The sequence below is a fragment of the Azolla caroliniana genome, unplaced genomic scaffold, assembly GCF_043228905.1.
Source record: "Azolla caroliniana isolate FFs.n. ecotype wild unplaced genomic scaffold, voAzoCaro1.0.p SCAF_15, whole genome shotgun sequence".
NCBI classification, from domain to species: domain Eukaryota; kingdom Viridiplantae; phylum Streptophyta; class Polypodiopsida; order Salviniales; family Salviniaceae; genus Azolla; species Azolla caroliniana.
In genome coordinates, this window is record NW_028230450.1 from 3,699,302 (window position 1) to 3,721,242 (window position 21,941).

Consider the following 21,941-nt stretch of genomic DNA (forward strand, 5'->3'; position numbering starts at 1 on the left):
CCTGTCTCAAGGAGGAGGGTGTAGGGCGTTTGTTTCTTAACTTGTAGAAACTTTGTAAGAAAATGTTTTTGGACATTTTCAAACTCTTTCCACATAGATTTAGGAATGCTACCACCCCATACTTCCACCCCATAAAAAAGAACCGGTGTCACCAAACTGTCGAAAAGATATTTCTTGAGGACCCAACACTTAATATCTCCAAGATTGCATGTGTTCGCAAATGCATAGTATGCTCGCTTACCTGTCTCTAAGAGGCGTGTAGCACATTCATTCCATCTATGATTTGAAGGGACTTCAAGGCCAAGATATTTGAAGCTTTCCACACATTCAAGTGGCTCATTGTTGTACATAATGCATGGTTTATCTCTTTTTTGTCTCTTCACAAGCATAATCTTTGTTTTAGAGCTATTGACACTTAATTTAGTATGCATGCAAAAAATTTCCAATGCCTTCATAAGCTTTTGTGCATCTCCTAAAGTATTTGCAAAAAGTACTACATCATCTGCATATAGCAAAAGCATAATCACAACATTCCCAATGGCAACTTCTTCAACACATTCTTCCTTTGCAAACTTGGTAACCATTTCTTCAAATTCATCAATGCATAGACCAAATAGTGTTGGTGAGAGTGGGCATCCTTGCTTAACACCAATAGTGCTTTTGAAAAAATCTGAAAGTTTATCTCTCATGCGCACACAACATATAACCTTCTCATAAATTCGAGAAATTGCAAGCATATATTCACTTGGCACCTCAAGTTCTTCCATTCGCCTCCAAAGATGCTCACGAGGTACCATATGAAAAGCTTTCTTAATGTCTACAAAGCAACAATATAAACCTTTACCTCTAAGGCGACTTTCCTCCATTAATACTCGAAGGGTGATAAGGTGATCAATGGTGCTATGGTGTTTCCGAAAGCCAGCTTGTCCATAAGCTCTCTTACCATTTTTTTCAGCCATAAACTTATCTTTGATTCCATCATACATCCAAATAATTTTGCCATTAATGAGCCAACCATGATTGTTCGATAGTTGTTTACATTATTTATATATCCACCTTTATGTAAAGGTTTGATCCAATTTGTAGTCCAATCGTACGACATACCATGTTGCAATGCATCATTAAACATATCGTTTATCCATATATGTGCTTCCTTTCCCGTCCATTTGAGCATTTCAGCCTTTATACATTGAAGATCGCTTGCCTTTCGAGAGGCCAATTTCTTAAGTCCTATGCATATATCTTCAATTGTAAAGAAGGGAGGCATGTGTGAAAGAGAACCATAACACATCATCTTTCTGGCAAGAGATAACTCATATAAATTCTTACAATGCATAGACAAGTCGTGAAGAGTTAAGTCACCATAACTCTCAACACGTTTCCCCTTTAGATTTCCCCAAAATTTAGCACATGCATGTGCTTTCTCTTGCGTTTGGGTAAATTGTTGAGTAACTTCCCATATTCTTCTCTTTCTTTGAATAAGCCTTTTATACTCATGCAAATGCTTTTGGTAATTCTCTTTATCCTTAACTACATCCTTAACTACATCCAAAACCGTAAGGCACTTTCAAGCTTCACGACATTCTTTATCAAACCATTTTTTCCTAAGTTTCTTGGTGCATTTCCAAGATGTGCGGTTGGTTGAAAAACATTTGTTTGTACAGGAGAGAATAACTTTCTTGAAAGCTTCCCATTTGCATGTGGCACCATGTTGTATCTTTGTCATTTGTAACATATCCTCAACCATCTTGGAATACATGGGTGCTCGCTTAAGGTTCATGCTCAAGTGCGGTTGTTTATTAACTTCAATAGCCTTCTCACAATCAAACCTATGCATACATTTGAGATCAATACATAAAGGCCTATGATCGGATTCCGGTGTCCATTCACCAAGTGAGAAGTTATGTATACGATCCAAAATACCTTCGGAAAGTAGCACATAGTTAATCACACTATTTTCGTTGTGTTTTCTACATGTAAAACCATTAGTGTTGGGCCATAAGGAAATACCATTTGCAATAAGCAATCCGGTACTATTGCACATTTGTAGGAGTAACTTCCCAAATTGGTCCGGATCTTTTTCATCGCTAGAAGAGTGGTTATGCATTTGCATATCCTCTTGCATCCTTAAGATATGTGGCATGAAAGATTCTTGTGAATCAAGTTGGAAACTTCTTGTACGAGCATTCATGTCACCAAAGACAATAACTTCCCCTTTGGATTTGAAATAAGCAATATCATCTTCTAGATTGGCAAAAGGTTTATCTTTATCCAAACAAGCATAAAAGTTAGAATCTTGATGAGGAATGTAACATCCAACTACAAAAGTGGGCAAATCATTAGGTGTTTCTATTTTGAGCCATATGTAGCATTTATGTTCATCATTTTTTATGATTGACACATATTTCTCTATTTCCTTCTTAATCAAACATGTCACACCTCGTTGTCCTCTTCTTTGTCTTAGATTTTTCTTCCATATCAAAGAGTGTACATTATAGTTTCCTAAACCTTGAATCCTTTCAGTATCATGCTCCCATGTTTCAACAAGAAGTGTGATATCCGAGTCATCGGTGAACTCCTTTATGCCAAATCCTGCATTCCATGGGTAACTATTGCAATTCCAAAACCATAGTCGTAAAAGGCGTGGGTTAGTCTCATAGATCATGTGTCCCTATTTGCCTACATTTCCATCTTTAGGCACATCCTTAACCTTATTTTTTAATCTTTCTTCATATGCTTTATGGCGAGCATTTTGTTGTGAGATAGTACGATCTTCACTCACAAAGCATTGCGTACCTTTGAGGTATACCCAACTATTTTCGAGTATGATTTGCCACTTTGTATCATCTGTCATTGTGCATACAATAGGCCTTTCTCCGGAGCGAGTAACACCATGTTTCCCAACTCGGTGTGCCCCATATACATTCACATCTGACATCCCATAATGCATGTTAAAAAATTCACCAATGGCCTTTCCAAGGGACGCGGGTGTTTCCATACTCTCTTCTTTAATCCCACGGATGACTATGTTCTTTGATCGTTGTTCACGTTCTTTCAATTCTCGAACATCTATGCTTTCTATATTCTTATCTTGATGCATCACATGCATATTAGATGAGTTTGATAGCACATCCCCACCACATACATCGGCCCATGACTTCGTTGTACACACATTTTTCATCTCACTTACATCCTGCCTCATTGTGTCCAATGTTTCTTCTTTTAATGCTTCCTTTAACTCAATCTTGTTAAGGCGCTCATTTTTCGAAAGAACCTCTTTTACATTCTTGAATCTCTTCTTGAAGTTTTGCAACCACTTGTTTAAGACTTTCATTCTGAATGACAACACTTTGGAGCTTAGCATTCTCTTTCATTAACGTCCTAATCTCTTCATCTTTCTTGTTTATGGTTTCTTGAAGAGAAGTCAAGTGACTCATAAGCATTTTGTCCATTGCATTGGAAGAAAGGGATAAGTTTGCTTCCTTGCCCTACGTAAGGATCCCGCCATGTCCATTGCAAAGGGTCCCAATTGACCTTACGTAGCCATGTGTTTTCATGAGTACATATGTGCCAATCGGGTTGTACTTTGAGCAGATCAGGATCTACAATCCATTTATGACCAGTATACGCGAGTACTCGAATTGTGTTATTGTGTGTTGGTGTCTCAGTGTCTCACAATTCAAAGCCTTTGATACTGTCTGGTGTTCCCCTACCTCTCGAGATTAGAGATCCCTCCTCCTCGTGGCCTATCCATTTCTCCATTGTCGTCCTTTGAGTAGCAGTTTCCCTAATCAATAGAGCGTTAATGATTTCCGATCTCATAGTCCGTCTGCCCCTAATTCCATGGAGTATGTTGGCTTGATCTTGTAGTGGCAGAGACATAAACCGTCACCAACATTCTATACTTTTTCCTAGACCTTCTGCAATGTATCCCCATGACAACCCCTTACATGATCCCAGTAGTTGATTAGATTCATCCTTGATACATGGGTTCCATAAGATACGTTAACTGAGCCAGGCAGGTTCAGAACTCGGTTGATCGCACTTGAGCCCTCGTCTAATGTCACACCATGCCTTCCACATGGATGCACTAAATCTATCCTCCAATTGGTGGGAGAAACTAGGTTTGAGATCCATGTTTAGAATCCATCCCATTTGGGGGGCCCAATTGACCCATTTTCTTGGCCTAAAGTAAGCAAAACGTAACCGCGGTAGCATTTTCCAACAGTCATTTCCGGGTTGGAGTCTTCACACCACAAATTTGGCAAGTAAGGCTTTTGATTGTGAAAGGGGATCAATAAGACCCAATCCCCCTCTCGACTTAGGCGTTGTGAGTATAGACCACGCCACCTTGGCACGAGTTACATGGTCTTCCTTACCAGACGAAATGTAGTTGCGGACCAGTTCTTGAATCTGATGTATACCTTCTTTGGAGATTGTCCATAGACTGTATCATGTTGTTGCGAGTAGTACTTGGTTTGCCACTATGATGCGACCCGCTAACAACAATTTTTTCGAACTCCAATGTATTAGCTTTTGTCAAATGGAATGGATAACGGGTGCAATCATAGTCTTTGGCGGTATGTTGAAACCAATTTGGAAGCCCAAATATTTTGTGCTCGCTCCTTGATTGATCCAAGGTGCCACGCCGGATGTGTTTCATGAGAAAGCCATATTGCGTAGGATTTGTGCCAATTGATCATGGCATTGGATCTCTTGCAAAATACAACTAACCCACTTTCCAACTTTTGGAGGTTTTCCAAGTCCCCTTGTAGGTAAACCGTTGTGTCATCTGCAAATTCTATATCCAGGATGCTTTGGTGAGAATGAGGTACAGGAAGACCGCGTAGGTTGAGATGCCACGAGTTGAGAAAGAAAGAGAGTGCTTCGCAAATGAGTTATTAATTTAAGAAGTTGGTAGAAATCTATTAAACATGTAGTTTCTAGACCATTTTTAAAGTTAATGAATTTAAAAGACCAAATGCAATTAATACATTAATGCGGCAAAGGTTTAAGCATTTGAGACATGTTAAAATTTCTTCAATTGACTATTAAATTAGGAAACTTTTTTGAAAAAGGATGGATATCAATGATGTCTAGATATAAAATGTTGGGAACTCCCAACATATCAACATGGTATAAACATTTGATATCTAGATTCAAGAATCATGAGGAGTTTTAGGTGTGTGTGTGTGTGTGCGTGCGTGATAAACCTTTGGGTAAAATTCATTTGGACAAACTTTCTGGTGTAAGAGAAGATTCCACACACATTTGTGGGACCACGGTATAACAATCTTCTATGATCAAATTCTATCAAATGTAGCAATATATTTTTCACATCAATGAAAAGAATTATCCTTAGACTTAAAGTAATTTACATCCTAAAGTAACGTTCACGTACTAATAACATTTAAATGCGTTAACAACACTCTAATTGTATCAAACAACGAAAAGTTTGAAACTTAGATTTAAGTGAGTGTACCTATACCAATAATATATTCGCACACTAAAACATTGAAATGCATAAGGTAGACAATTTAATCAAATTATATTCATCCTTCTAAAATAAAACTTTAGACTGAGAATGAAACTTACAATTAAAATGTAAAAGATAGGAACAATTAAAAGGAAGAAACTTATAAACGAGAATGAAACATATACTTATAACGAGATTGAATTTACAAGAATGTTTTTATATGGTTTACAAAAATGTAGGGGTACTACAAAATTCTACATGGCAATAAGGGTGTCTTCATTATTTTCCTCGTCGTCCTTTTGAGGACTCTCATCCAAATCCTATGCATGGTTATCCACTCCAGATAAGCTGGAAATCGTGGGGTTCTCTAGAAGCTCATCATCAAGCTTAATAAGCTCCCTAGGTTCACCAGCCAATGGAGGAATAGGCACACGAGAGGCACTTTGGAAATCATTATCTTCTTCTTCTTCTCAATTATTTTTCTTCCTCTTCACTTCACACTTCTTGTTCCGTAAAGCTATTGCTAGCTTCTTAACTCTGATTGATTTCTTTGCTCATTCCTTGATTTTCCCCCTCCCTCCCCTAGTGGTTTTTATAGGCTACTCACCACCCTTCATTAGTGTGGTTGAGATGCTTCTAGGGTTTTCTAGAAGTTTCTAGAACCCTCTAAAAATGGCCATGTTCAAATTTAGGTCAATCATTCTCTCAAATTACACCTATTGCCTTAAATATATAAAGCTTGTATTAATTCATAATTATAAAAATGGTCAAACATGCACATAATTTGTTATAATGTTACGGCCCATCGAACAACCAACGTCCAAGCATCGAAAAAATGGAGTACCAAAAGGGTGACATGGAATGGGTAACAATTTGTGTGGATGAGGTCCTTAATTTGACCAAGGGACCGAATGAAGCTAGTATCTACCATTTATTTTTAGAATGGACATTTTCGTGAAGATATTAGCATCACCTCCTTTTGAATAATTTGGTGAAAATATCTTTCTTACAAGACCGATTCCTATTATTTTAACTTCAATATACCTAATTTCAAGTTCATTGACAACTTACATGGCACGTTCTACTCTTGCTTAAGTTGCATACTTGTCTAAGTGAAAATCCTTAAACCCCCTTTAACAACGTGAGGATCTTTTTCTTTAATTCTTTTTTCCAAAAACAAATTTCCTTCCATTAGTTATATATTTTTACAAATGTTATCTACAAATCCCAAAAGGGACTTGATAGTTCCATCTTATGTGGAGGCCCACTGACTCAAGAAAGAGAGAGGACGACCATTGTTGGATGATGGCTAATCGTTGTCTTTCAACCCATCGGATCTGCCGATGATGCTATCATATGATAAAGAAATTATTATGATAATGAAAGTATTTCTTAAAGTTTTCTCCATTTTTCTATACCTTTGGTTTCATTTCGTCCCTCACATTCTGCCTTCTCTTGTTTTTGTGAATGAAAAACAAATTATTCTTCTTTCACTAAATCATTGAAACTTTTGTTGCCTTGTGACTAATCTTAGAAATGTCAACTTTTCTTGATTTGGGATAGAATGTGCCATAATGGCTGATATGAATTAATCATTAGACACATTCTAACTTTCTATCTTTTTAACTCTAAGCTAAATGTATGACTCATTGTTTGTTTTCTTCTTGTTTCTTACATATAATTTCATCTCAATATTTTATACCTCTTCCTTCATGAGTTTCTAGGTGTGAGTATCCTTTGAGAACTAATTGGGCTTTCAACTTCTTGTCAATGCTTCATTTTTTGGTGAATTCTTTTTTTTCCAAAAAGAAGCTACTTTCCCATTAGTTAGGAGAGATTATTACAAAAAAACTATACAGGGTGGCTTATACATAAATCGGAGAATCACCCCCTGATCGAGTTCAAGAATATTAGACTACGTACATATCCTTTCAAATTGACTACTTAATGTAAGTAGGTACTTATAGCTATAAACTAGTGCCCTTCATCACTGGATAGTACAAAGTTGGATCTTGTGGCCTACAACGAAGGGACGGTGGGAGGTGAGTAGGAAACAGCCAGCGTAGGGGCTGGTAGTTCCACCTTAGGCCTTTCCTCCTTGCGTCACCATTGGCGTGTTCCACCATTTCTACCAAAAGCGCAAACAGGCAATGACCTCGTCGTTGGAGTGGCCGCAAACCTCGACCAATTGCCCTCGTAAGCAGCTGATAATTGCGAACCATACATCCATGAACTTGGAAGACCTTTAGGTAGCGTGCTTTCTATACATACCATTGGGTGAAGCTTGTGATCAACATACAAATCTCCTGATTGGGAATTTGGGGGTCATACTAGATCTTGGAAGACCTTTAGGCAGCGTGCTTTCTATACATACCACAGGGTGAAGCCTGCGATCAACATCCCGATCTCCCGATTGGGAAATTACCTAAATTTCGAAGTTTGATACTTTCTCATGCATTCCAACTAATTGAATATTCAAAATTGGATTTTGTTTCCTTATCAATTAATAAAGCAAATGATACCATGCCACCATTTTCCTTAGGTGTTTTGACAATATGTCTTTCTTTACCATTACCAATATAGGTGCTTCGTGGTTCTCTTCTTCATCTTGAGTTTGACTTGTTGGACTATGCATCTCTTTGAGCGCCACACTAATGGTTCATTTCAATACTCAATCTTCTCTAAGAGTTAACTCATTAACTTCTTTCTTCAACATATTGGCTTTATTAAATGTACCATCTCTACTCAAGAACTTCTTTGATTTTGTATCTCAAAACAAACACCCATTAACACCTTTTCACTTAGCCAATGACATTTTTTTCTTGATTTTGCATTTCGCTTTGTTTGCTCATGTCATGGTATATACATATCAATTGAGACACTTGGAAATGTGCAATTAGAGATGATCTTCCTACCAAATTAGAAACTCTTTAGTGATCTTGCATTGAGCCTCATTCATTGAGCTCTTTGAAGTAACATTATATTCATATTTCAATAATTCCAAGGTGAGTGTTTTCTCCATTCTTGCAGAAATCTAGAAAGGCATTGTCTTTGTACTTGGTCCTACTGTCACTTAAAATATACTTCAACTTTATGCATATCCAGTTTTCGAACTCAACCTTCTATTGTTTGAAAATGTTTGACCACCTCAAATCCATACTTCATAAAGTATGTTGGCACATTTCCAAGGATCAATAAATTTGACAAAATGGATAGAACTCTATGTAATGCAACGAGAGCAAGTCCTTGTGAATCAAATTATGATAATCAAGAAAGCATTTGCTAATTTGGGGCAAGGTTTTGAAACTTAACATTTTCTACTCCCCCATAACATGAAATTCGTAGAGCTCCAAATTGCACTGCTTCACACATTTTGTCAGATTGTTTGTGTGCAACTTTTTTTCTATAAAAAATATCCTCCATTGGTATTAAAATTAAAGTGGCCCGAGGCAATATACAAATAGTATATAATATATGCCACCTCAACCATTAAAGATCATCAGAGAAAAAGGACCAAATAGTATATAATTGTTTGTGTGCGACCTGCTTTGCCTATATTCATTGAGATGGCCTAACCACATGTACCATTGTAGTTGTCTGCTTTGTTGGATTTAATGCTCCATCTAAAACAATGGGTCTAGTCTCTAAGTAGCTTATGTAAGTTTCCGTCTATATCTCCCTTCATCATATCAAGAGTTGTTTGCAATTTTTCTAAAAACACCTTTGACCAACAAACTATAGCCCAGAGAATCCAATATTCCAAGGGTATCAATTTTTTCTTCAACTCAGGAACATGTCTAGCATGTCCCAATGTTTTGGCAATACCCTCAAGCATTTTGATCTTCAATATATCAATTATGATAAACTTGCAATTAATGACAATACCCAATATCTATCAATAAATATATGTCATTTATTCATGAATCGTCAACAATGGTTAATAGAATGGGGGCCATTCCATTTAGAAACTTTGCCGTCATGGCTAGTAGAAATCCACAATATAGAGTGGAATGGCTTCAAGGATCAACTGTCATTGACTATAAGTATTAAGGACATCTCCATTTGTGATCTTTAAAAAGGACAACATTAATGGAAGTTTACAATAATGATGGGGTATCTTAAAAAAACTCTTTCAAATGCAAATTATTTGTTTGTGCATGTTAGTGGGTGAGCTCCCGTTTATTGTTGGCCATTCAAGATGCAACATTCCAAATGGTCCCTACTTCATTTCTCATATAATTTAGGATACTTGTCAATGCAGGTTTGTATCAAGCCAAATGGCATAACCTATCTAAGATGTGACTAAATCATGGATGTGTGGTTGCATTTTTTTGCATATGTGATGGTTGTGTAACAAATTCTATGTTTTTGGTGTTGTTTGCATTGTTGGACTATCTAAATGGGTTCATCTTTTATTCCCATTATGGAATGCATAGCCAATATCATCTCTTAGGAAGGTCTCCTTCACTTGTAATTTGACATCACAGTGATGAGGGGCATTATTACAAACGATGATTTGGCTCCTTGGCGTGAAGTTGTCTCTTTAGTTGCTTTTTTAGGAATGCTCGTTGTCTTGTGACTTTTGTACAACATAATAATGAATACAATTACCTATTGCGAAAAAAAAGAAGGGAAGTAGTTTTGGAAGTCCACTGACTCCTAGTAACACTAATCGTCATAATCATAATGTGCACTCTAGATTGCAATGTTCATTAGTAAAATTCTTGAACATGGAGAGTCATTGCTCAATTTCACAAATACACCACTGACTCCTGGTAACACTAATCGCCATAGTCATAATGTGCACTCTAGATTGCAATGTTCATTAGTAAATTTCTTGAACATCGAGAGTCATTGCTCAATTTCACAAATACTCCACTAACTCCTGGTAACACTAATCGCCATAGTCATAATGTGCACTCTAGATTGCAATGTTCATTAGTAAATTTCTTGAACATGGAGAGTCATTGCTCAATTCCACAAATACTACATAAAAATATTTCATGTTTGGTCTCATAGACATAATAGACCTCCAAGAACAATAACAATATCCATGTACTATTAAGGGCAAGTTTTTCCCCTATAAACATGAAAAATAACTAAATTGCAGGGTGTGTTGCATTATTTGGATTCTTGGGTGTATGAGATCTCTCCTTTTCCTTCCTCTAATAGCAATGACATACTAGCGCAAACTCATCCCACACTTACAAATGTACGAAAATCCATTCCTTCACAACAATTTGTCATTCCTTTTAGGCCATGAGATCGGTCAATCATTGTACCATTATGTAGCTTAAAAGATATATATATAAAACATTGTGAGTATGTATGTATATCATTCATGAGAAGATTATATATATACTATAGTTGAGATGATGGTGTTCATTGTTACAAAGATGTTGACAAGGTAAGTTGATTCGATAAGAGTGACAAAGCCCTTAGAGTGTTTAACCTTCTTTTTTCTTTCTAAACAATATATCCTTCCATTAGTTTTAAAAAGCATATCTGCTACAAAATACAACCAATAGCTCAGTGTTGCTGCTTCCAGCAACACCTTTGTTTCAAAAGCTTCCTTTAGAACCTTGTGAAAGAGGGAATGATGTACAAAGCATTACTCACATATTGCAGATATTTATCATGCAATTCAAACACATTCCGTACAAATGCCTGGTCTAATCCAGTTACAACATCCTTCTTCTCAGCCTTTTTATTGCTTGTTGTATCTTTTGCTTGCTTTACTAATGTCATTCCTTCATCGGTGATATGCTTCTTGAAAATGTTTGCAATGGGATAAGAGACCTTTCGTTATTTTACAAAATAACCAATACATCCTTGACAGCTCCTCCACCTTGTCATCTCTCCGCAATGCATGGCATCCTAAATGCTCCTTTTCCAATAGTTGTTGCTCATATTGGGTAAGCAACTTATGTTGAACTTTCTCCAACAGTTTTGGTTCACTGCTTGCATGTAAATAATGCCCAACTCTTTCTTTTTCTCGCATCATTACGCCAAGTACCTGAAAACATTAGGTTTCTCCGTGTCTCTCTCCAAATATTCCCTTGCAATCAAGTCTTCAATCCTCTTCTTGATAATCTTGAATTCAGGCTTAGAGTGTTTAACCTTCCCATAAGATCTAGTGAAGCCATTGCTTAGTGGTTTAGCCCGGTTCACATTTAGAAATTTATAACCAACTCATTTTGAATCAAATCACGAAGCCAATACTTAATGGCTTAACCAATTTGATTCAAGTTTAGAAATTCGTTTTTCAACTTTTATAGGCTTAACGGTGTGGGAGTACAATTTTGAAATATTTATTACGTATACAAATTACATGATATATGATATTATCATGAAGTTTTTAAACCTCGAGAATTCTCTTGAGTTTTAGTTTTCTTTTGAATTATTATTTTTAAAGTAAGCCTTTCTTCAAAAGTTGAAAATTGAATGTACAATCACCAACATTCGGTTGGAGCCAAAAGTGAATGTCACTTAATGGTTTGTTCACCTCTCAAACATTTTGGTTTCAGCTTGAAAACCCCTCAAACAATTATTTGAATGGTTTTGGCTAAAAAATATTGGGTTTTAAAATTTCACAAGTCAATTTGGTTCTATTTAAGTTTCTAAATTTTTTATCGTTTGGTGGAAAGCGATTTGAGTTTGAGACTCCCAAACCAAAGCAAACCATGCCAATTGCTAATAAGATCCTCACCGATAGAATAGGAACAAGAAGGGTTATTTGTATTCTAATGTTGATTTAATATATACGCTACTTTCACAACTAAGTTTTGCACACTTGTACTTGGAGAAGTTGCCCTTAAATCACTTAGTTTTACAACACAAATAGAGGTTTTATGTTGCCATAAGATCCTCACTATTGTAGTAGGTATGGCAATATTATTTTGTATTGTCATGTTGTTTGAACATGCACACTGATTTAGCAAAAAAAAAGGGGCAACATGTCCATAATCTAGGCTTGCATTCGACTAAATTTGTTAAATTTTACGATATTTTTTATAACAATAATTTTGTGTAGTAACACTTCCACGTAAATTAACCACAAACAAAAGTAAATACTATTACTAACAAGTTAACCACACACATAGAAACAATGCAATCCTATAATCCAATTAAAGCAAAAGTGAGTTCAACATTTCATGATGTCACAACTATTTATCAAGAATATGTTTGGGTAACTTGTTTCTCTTATTGGTTGAGTTTCTTTTATCATTCATAAACTTGTATGAAAAAGTACAATAAGTTTATTAGGAATTTAATAGAAGTGTCGATGCAGCAATCTCGGATCTTGTTCCCTTTGTGTAAAAGGATTTCAAGATTCAAAATACAAACCGATGCTTTATTGACTAAAGTGTGTTCAAGAAGATTGTGGCAAACGAGCTTTGCAGAAAATCTAGGGAAATGACCAAAGAGAAAGGGGGCAAGTGGGCGAAAGCGCGAGTCGGGAAATCTCCGCATCCGGATGATCACACTATCACGAAGCAAGCACCCACAAGTTTACTAAGGGGGAGAGTCAACAAAGAGAAGTGTAGGGTGTGGATGGTATCTCTCTTCTCCCTCTTTTGTTTTTACTTATTTATTTATTTATTAATTGTAATTATCTTACCCTAGAAGTAAGTCGTTTACACTACTATTACTACATCTTGGGTTCAAAACCCAAATTTCTCATCTCTATATATTAGACCATATATATCTTTCTTTCACTAGAAGATGGCACTATGGAATGTAGGGGTTGAACACATGACCACATGGTCTCGATTGGGCAACCTTACCAACTGAGCTACGTCCATCTAGGTTGCATTGTATCCTTCTCTCTCTCTCTCTGTGATCGTGTTCATGTCTATAAATGTTTCGGAAGCATCGGATTGCGAGGCTTTTCAACCCGAAGGTTTAGTGATTGAGGCGATATATATATATATATATATATATATATATATATATATAGAGAGAGAGAGAGAGAGAGAGAGAATCCAAGTCTTTGCTCTTGTTGTCATTAACAAGGTAGGGGGTGGCGCGCTGTGCCTCATGGATTGGTAATAATGGGAATGATAAGTTAAGTTAGTTGAAAAGATTGTGAGGAAGAGGGTGAAATGGGATGAGATGGGATGGGATGGGATGAGGTTGGTTGGTTGGTACAAGACAAAAGCCCAATCCAAAATGAAAGGTAGTGAGTGTTAACCTCCTTATCCATCCATCCACAAAGAGAAAGACAAAGCAAGGGACTTGAATTATTGATTGAAGGTAAGATGTTTTTCCTTGAAATTCCTTCTTCTTCTTCTTCTTCTCCTTCTTCTTCTTTCTTTCTTTCTTTCTTTATTTTGAACTTGATGGTGCTCATGATGATGATGATGATGATGATTATCATCATCATGAAAGGACCTCTGGAATTTTGAATAATGGCCCATGGTTGTTGCTATAGCTTTACCCTTCCTCTCTCTATTCCCACTTCTCTCTTTAGATCAATTACCTTAAAAATTCAAATTTGGCCCATAACCCTCCTCCAATCTCCCCTGTTTCTACCCCTGTCTCTGTCTCTGTCTCTGTCTCTGTCTCTCTATGTATATACATATATACAGCACTTGAAAAAAACTACTAACCTAGTTTAGTGCCCTGTTTTCTGCATCATCATCAAGAAAACAGAGCAACACTTGATGTTGGCCCCCCTCCCCTGTTTTTGCCCTTTTTGCATAAATAAAGAAGAAGAAGAAGAAGAAAAAGAAGAAGAGGAAGCTTACTTAGCATTAGAAGACAAAGATGTTTTCATGACTCAGAACATAAAACATAAAATTCTGCTTGGGCTTAGCATTAACACAAAATAGTCACTGACATAAAAAGAGGCTTAATGCTCTGTTTTCAGCTTGTTGCAAAGAGTTCTCCTGTTACAGTCAAGGTCCGGACTCCCCCTCAACACAATACACAAAGAGGTATGGCAAAAAGCAGCCCTACAATTCAGCATCTTCAATTTAAGACCAGTGTTCAACCAAACTCAACTAATGGCTTCTTAACATCCAGATATATATACACACACATGTATATATAACAGAATTTGACACAAAGACTCTAAATTTAGGTATATTTCTTATTTGTCACAACAGTATTAAAGGGGGGAGAAATAGACCTTCCCCTGCCCTAACTTATGCATGGAAGGCAGGGATTCATCAGCTAACACCAACAATATACCAGGACCCAATTCTTTTAGTGCAATTCTGCAAAGAACTATTGATGCCCACCATCACTCTGGGGCAAGTGAGAGCTCTAACCTAGGTCCATCTAATATGCCTCATGGATTACATGCTCCATCACCCATGAGGCGCCCTTTGGGTTTTGTCCATAACAACATGAACCCCACAATCAATACAAACCCGATGCCTGCCTATACATCTGAAATGGGCAGCAATCTGAGTAGCCATATTGGAGTTGGCCAACATCCTATGCATGTGGGTGACATAACCGGCCGCAGTGTACCGCTTGTTTCTAAGAGGAAGCGAGGACGGCCCCGGAAGTATGGACCGGATGGAAGTATGGCCAACTTGGCTTTGGTGTCTCATCCAGTGAGTGCTCCTGGTGGCCCTGCCCCTGCCCCTGCCCCTGCCCCCGCCCAAGCATCGAGCTCTGCGGCTTCACCAAGCATGCAGAAAAGAGGGCGAGGCCGGCCTCCTGGCTCGGGAAAGAAGCAACAACTAGCAGCTCGAGGTACTTACACCTAATTTTCCTTTGAACCCTCTGTTGTTTCTCTGGACATCGTTGAATGTTGAATTGATTGTTCTTGCACCTGTAGTGTTTTACGTACATACATACATACATACATACATACATACATACATACATACATACATACATACATACATACATACATACATACATACATACATACATACATACATACATATATACATACATACATACATACATACATATAGCTATGTATGTATGTGTAACGGAGTGCAAATATATATATATATATATATATATATATATATATATATATATATATATATATATATATATATATATGGCATACGTACCCACGTATATATGTATGTATACATATAATAAACATGTATATGCATATGTATATGAATACATACATGAACACATATATACACATGCATACATGTATACATTGGTATGCATTATATGTATGCATTCATATTCAAACATATTGGAATAGCAACAGAGGCAAGAGAAGCTGCTTCAGCTCTAAATCAAACACATTGTCTCTAAAAACAACTGGTTTGGGGATATTTAGATTTTCCGAACCGCCCCAACTACAGTTGAGGGAATACATCTTTGATTCCCTTCTTCCTGTAGGTGTGTGTATGTATGCATGCACAAGGGCATGAGCACCACACTGATGGACAACTCTCAAAGTAGTTTGTTTCTAAGGATTAATCATGGTGCATCGATATTTGTGCTTTACCAGAGAGGCCGTCAACAGGCACAGCTGGAGTCGGCTTCACTCCACATGTGATAACAATTGCAGCGGGGGAGGTAAGATAACTCTGTTTTGTACTTCTGCTCTTTTATGTATGTACCTCGATTTCCTGAAGTTTTTCCTGTCTTGTGAATATTAAGGCCATACTGACAATTGTGATCGGAGTTATTCCATTTTAAAAATATATTAAAGGCTGCTGTTGAGCATACTTTCTTCTTATTTGCTCTGTTTTGTTTTCGAAGGCGGAATTGAAGGGGTTTGTTTTTCTTCTTCATATGCATGCTCATACCTACCTCTTGTGAAATGCAGGATGTTGCCATGAAGATAATGTCCTTATCACAGCTAGGATCATGTGCTGTATGTATTTTGTCAGCTAATGGCGCTGTTTCCAATATCACACTCCGTCAACCCGCAACTTCTGGCGGAACTGTAACCTATGAGGTGGGCTTTATTGTGCCATTTCTTTCACAAAAATGAAAGATACTAACATTCACTTAATTCTAATTTCTTTTTCTCGGATTGGGGTAATGGGTCTTTCAAATTGCTTCTCCATTTGATTGACATTTAAAATGAACCAATCATATAGCTTCCAGGTTAGGAAGATCGAGTTCTACCCCCTCGATGTTCCACCAAAATAGCTTCCAGAATTCCCTTGATCCCATTGTGAGATAGGGATTGAAGAAGAAGAAGAAGAAGAAGAAGAAGAAGAAGAAGAAGGAAACTGAATTGAATCATACTATACACTTGAACGTTACACCCAGCTTTTTTGAATCAACTGACAAATCCTAAAGGCTTCACACGTACTTAGACTTCATATATACCTTCTGGTGCAATCGATGGTTGAGATAATATAATGCATATCATCATCAAAAAATCCTTGACACTCTCTCTTTATGCTGTGCTTTAACAATTTTGTAAGATTTAGTGTACCCTTTGTGACTGAAGATTTTGGTTTACAGGGACGATTTGAGATTTTGTCTCTTTCGGGATCATTTCTCCCGATGGAGAGTGGCAATATATATGGAAGAACAGGTGGATTGAGTGTGTCTTTAGCAGGTCCAGATGGGAGGGTCATTGGAGGAGGAGTTGCTGGACTTCTCATGGCAGCTAGCCCAGTTCAGGTATAAAAGAAAAACAAAACAAAAAAAATATAGTTGTGCAATTTTGTGATTAGTGAATTGAAGAAGAAGAGGAAATCTGACATTTGCAAGGGACTTAACAAACCAATGATTTGCAGGTAGTTGTAGGCACATTTGTGTCTGAAGAAGAGAAATCGAGATCGTTGGATTCCGAGGGCAGCCTTCCGAGTGATGTTCAAGGGCTAAATGTGAATGCTCCTGCAGCCCCAGCAATGCATCATTCTATGAACCAGTCTTTAGCCAAGTTTGAAAACCCTTCACACAGTCATGGCAGCACCATTCAGCAGCATCCTCACCCACAAACTCATGGTGTTTTTCACCCTGTGTCATGGACTGGTCCCGATGCGAGACACAACACATATGTCAATATTTCACTACCAGGCGATTGATCATTGAAACGAAACCCCTCTTTCAATGTCTCTATTGAATGTTGTATTGTGTTGATTCTTTAAGTAGAAGAAGAAGAAGATGATGATGAAGATGTAGATGAAGATGAAGATGTAGATGATGATGATGAAAAAGGAAACAAACACTCTAGTTTCTTTTGAATATCTTGCTGATCCATCACCAAGACTTAGTTCAGTAACCATGGCGGCTTCAGCATGAGCATACATGAAATGGCATGCTAACTACCAACTATTTGACTATTAATTTGTACAATCATCAATTAATGTGTTGTAACTACATTGTAATCCGATGTGATCCAATATGACGCAGAGGACAAATTTCAACTAATTATTTGGGAGTTTCAACGCGGGGTCTCGATGTGAGTTATAAATATGAATATCCTTGTCTCTCATGGCTTGCTTTGCCTTCTCTCATCTCTGTCGATCCATTTGTTTTTGTTTAGCATTGGTTTATAAATCATAGCAGCAAATGTGTAAAAGAGAGGGAATGTACATTCTATCAAATTTGTATGCCATTACCTCTTTCACTCTCTCTCCTCCACATAGGTCATGTTTTACCGGCCTCCTGAGGAACATGATATATCATCATCACCATCAGATTTCACTATTTTTCATCTTCCTGATCATGTAGGCACTGTGGAACATAATGATTTAACCCTAATCCCTGATACATGAAGAAACAAAAAGATTAATCTGTATGTGGTTTAAAATGATGTACAAAAAAAGACAACGAGTACTAAGTTCCATTATCTAAGATGCCACTCATATAATAATGACAAAATTCTAGAGCATATCAATGAACACGGAATATAAAAGACCAAGACTAATAAACAACCAAGAACCAAAGTCAAAACCAAACCACATCATCAGCATCAACACCATTGTCTTCTTCTTCTACTTCTTCTTTTTAGACTATGGGTAATTACTATGGAAGCTTGTTGGAAATTGAGGACATGGACAATTCACAAAAATTGTTGGGCCCCATTGGTTTTCAAATGGTTCTTGTGAGTAGTAGAAAGCCATCTCTTTTTGTCCACACCTGCGTTGCAGAAAATATGTCTAGGTGATGGTCCCATGCACAAAACAAATCTCTACTACAAAGACCTAAATTTGCTGTTGCAATGCAACACCCCATCCTATGTATCCATGCCCATGTAAGTAGGCATTCATTGGATCAAAGGCAAAAGGAAGGGATGTCTAAATCATCTATCTCATCTTCTCAAATAATTTAGAAAGGAAGTGCTTTGTGGTCATATGGCAAAATCCGTGCACTATAGAGGAATTTAGCATAGTTGTTTGTTGGCATATGAAGGTGATGTCTACATTATCTATCCTTTCTTGTTGAAAAATGTACAAAGGCAATGCTTTGTGAACACATGATAAAACTGGTACATTATAGAGAAATTCAACATGGCCCTTGGTGCAAGCTTGCATCACACACTATCATGTAACCTCTTGTTTTCCTCCTCCTTTGGGCCTTTCCTCCGACACACCTTGCTTGAATTTTTCAACAATTGAATGAATATAAGGCTTCTTCCTATCATATATACATCCTTTTTTGTCGTGTCTCACTTGTACAACTCTGTAAATTTAGTGTGTGAGATTTTGGCGATTCTTCTAATGTTGGGGTCGACATCCTTTTTGCTTTAGTATGTTAAAGCAATGGGGGTAGGTTGAAAATGTAGGTATCGTTCTTAATGGTGGAGAAGTAGCCTAGAATCCACGAACAATAAAGCTACTCATGATCCCGCTTTGTACATAATAGACGATGATGTGTATACACAACATCGTCATGGTTCGAACTTTTTTAAAGCAAAATGTCCACCTCCCAAACTTGGTTGGTTCTTGCAAAAAGTTGTCTAGGGGCTTGATTAAAAATATCATCGTGAATCATTAAGAAGGATGGTTGTTTACAAAACGGATCGCCCTCTCTTGAACATATTTATGTTTTATAGTGGAACAAAGCAATAAATTGCATTTCAACATATTATGTTTATAGTGGAATAAAGTAATAATGCCACGGAGAATTCCTGTGTGGCAATGCTCCTTAATCCCCGACGACTTACTAGCTACACGAATTCGCTTGTTTTCGCTTGGAATAAAGTAATAAATTGCAACGAAATGCCTGCAGAATTCCATGTGACAATGATCCTTAATCCCTGAACGACTTACTAGCTAGCATGTTTTCGCTTGCGTGAGACGATGGGCCGAGGAACTTCAACAAAACGAACGAATCACATTCTAAATGGTGAAAGTGATTTGTTTGAATTAGCAAATAGTATATGGAGTCTAGAACCTCTTAACTAATTACATATGTATGTATGTATGTATGAATGTATGTATGTATGTATGTATGTATGTAGTGAGTGAGCAAGAAGATATAAGAATTTATAGAGCAACGAAAGTATGAAGAGAGCCGCCATAGCCACATTGACACGCAGGGCAGGGGCTAAAGAAGAAGGAAGAGAGAGAGCGCAGAAAGCAGAAAGCAGAAAGCAGAGAAGAAGCATGGCAGACGCAAGTCTTTTGAGATGAGACAACAGACACAGAAAGAGAGAGAGAGAGAAAGAGAGAAAGAGATGGGTTGTGTTCTCTGTGTGTCTGTGTGTGTGTGTGTGCAGAGAGAAATGATGCATGATACTCTACTAATCCAAACAGACTCTAGAATCTGTCTGAATATGTATGCTATGTATGTATGTATGTATGTATCATCATCATGTTATGTTATGTAATGTAATGGATGGGATAGGATGTTCTCTTCTGTGTCTGTAATGTAATGAATGGGATGGATGGGGGTATGTTATGTAATCCTCTCTCTCTGATAATCGAGAGCTCTCTCTCTGTCTCTCTGTCTCTCTTTGGTTTTTGGTATATATATGTAATAATGTATGTATATCTACTCAACATTAATTCGCACAATATGTGTATATGTACATATACATATATAAGTATGTACATATTATGTATGTATATAAATTATAATATATATATATATACAGAGAGAGAGAGAGAAGATCTTGGAAAGAAAACCCAAAAAGAACCAAATTTGTTGTTGTTTTTTTTAAATTTTCCCCTTCAAATCAAAGGCATCAAAGAAATTGAACGCAAAAGTTAGAGTCAATCCAATCCAATCCCAGTTTTCTAATTTCCATTCCATCCAATCCAATCCAATCCAATCCATCCATTAATTCTCTTCTATTTTCTTTTCATACACTTATATATAAGTATGTATATATATGTGTGCAAATCCATTACATCTATTTATTACCTTCTAATCCCTCCCTCCCCCCCCCCCCCCCACCACCATATCATCCCAAAACAAAACCTTATATTATCCTTCCTTCGATCGATCTCTCTCTGTCTCTGAATTTTAATTATTATTTTTTAAACCTAATTCTAATTCTAATTCTAAATACTGTCTCCTCCTCCTCCTGCTTTAGGTTTAGGGTTTCCCAATTGATCCACAACACATCATATGCATCTTCATTTTCTTCTCTCATTATCTAAATTTGGGCATCAAAATCATTTTACATACATAATTGATATAACACACACACACACATACTTCAGGAAATCGTCCCCCAAAATATAAAAGACGCTACTAATTCCAATTATAATTATTCCAGTAAATTCCCTTCTCTTTCTTTCTTTCTTTTCTTTTCTTTTCTTTTTTCCCCTTTTTTTTAATTTTAATTCCTTCCTTTTTTCTCCCCCCCCCCCCGTCCCAACCCAATTCCATGAATTCAATGGCATTTCTGCTTTTTCTCATCTCCATCTTCTTCTCCATCTCCATCTTCTGCATCTTCTTCTTCTGCATCTTGTGCTGTATCTTCTTCTGCATCTGCATCTGCATCTCCATCTCCATCTCCATCTCCATCGCTGATCCCCTCTTTGATCTTCAGTCCCCTCCCTCCATTCCTTGCTTCATCCACGGATCGAGAGCCTTTGCTGTTGTTCCTCCTCCTCCTCGGCTGTCAGATCAAAGAAGCAAAAAACGAGAGCTTTTTGGCTTCTAGATCCGGATTTGCGTCAAGAGCCAGATCCTGCACAACCTTCTTCGAGAAGCTTGCAAGTTTCGGACGCACTCCCATCTTTCCTTCCCAGGTTTGTTTCCTTCGATTCCTTCAGTTCTTTCATAGAAATTGTTCCTTCATGCAGTGTTTTTTTTTCGTCTGGTTTTGCCACTCGATCTTCCTTGTTTAGTTTAGGTTTTCTTATATTTTTGCAGAATTACTCTTCCTGTACTCGTTTTTATTTTTTCCTGCGGTTATGTAGCCTCATCTTTGAAGTCGATCTTCCCTGTCGAGCTTAGGATTTCTTAGATTCTTGCAGAATTTGTTTTCCTGTACCATTCATTTTCCACAGCTTGCAGTTCCACCTTCCGTTTCTTACTCGTCTTCCCTCTTTTGATTTCTTCAATTTTCACAGAATTTCCTTCAAGCTAGAAACATCTCTTGGAAAAGCATCTT

General features: G+C 37.2%; 1 protein-coding gene and 1 pseudogene across 1 annotated transcript; one reads left to right on the forward strand and one right to left on the reverse strand.

Moving 5' to 3' along the window:
- Positions 1-817: 817 nt before the first annotated feature.
- LOC147854379 (uncharacterized) lies at positions 818-2,665 on the reverse strand (annotated as a pseudogene).
- An 11,638-nt stretch (positions 2,666-14,303) lies between these two features.
- On the forward strand, positions 14,304-17,816 carry LOC147854380 (AT-hook motif nuclear-localized protein 1-like). Its single transcript, XM_087331202.1, has 5 exons — positions 14,304-15,184; positions 15,915-15,982; positions 16,236-16,367; positions 16,886-17,047; positions 17,164-17,816. Exons 1-5 carry the CDS (start codon positions 14,632-14,634, stop codon positions 17,452-17,454), a joined length of 1,206 nt encoding a protein of 401 aa, XP_087187328.1. The 5' UTR covers positions 14,304-14,631; the 3' UTR covers positions 17,455-17,816.
- The last annotated feature ends 4,125 nt before the right edge of the window (positions 17,817-21,941 follow it).

What these genes read in the sequence shown, in the direction of transcription:
- LOC147854380 (XM_087331202.1), top strand. Translation starts at nt 14,632, where the DNA reads ATGGAAGGCAGGGATTCATCAGCTAACACCAACAATATACCAGGACCC. An exon ending in GCGGAACTGTAACCTATGAG is followed by an intron (nt 16,368 to 16,885) that starts GTGGGCTTTATT and finishes TTTGGTTTACAG; the next exon opens with GGACGATTTGAGATTTTGTC. An exon ending in TGGCAGCTAGCCCAGTTCAG is followed by an intron (nt 17,048 to 17,163) that starts GTATAAAAGAAA and finishes AATGATTTGCAG; the next exon opens with GTAGTTGTAGGCACATTTGT.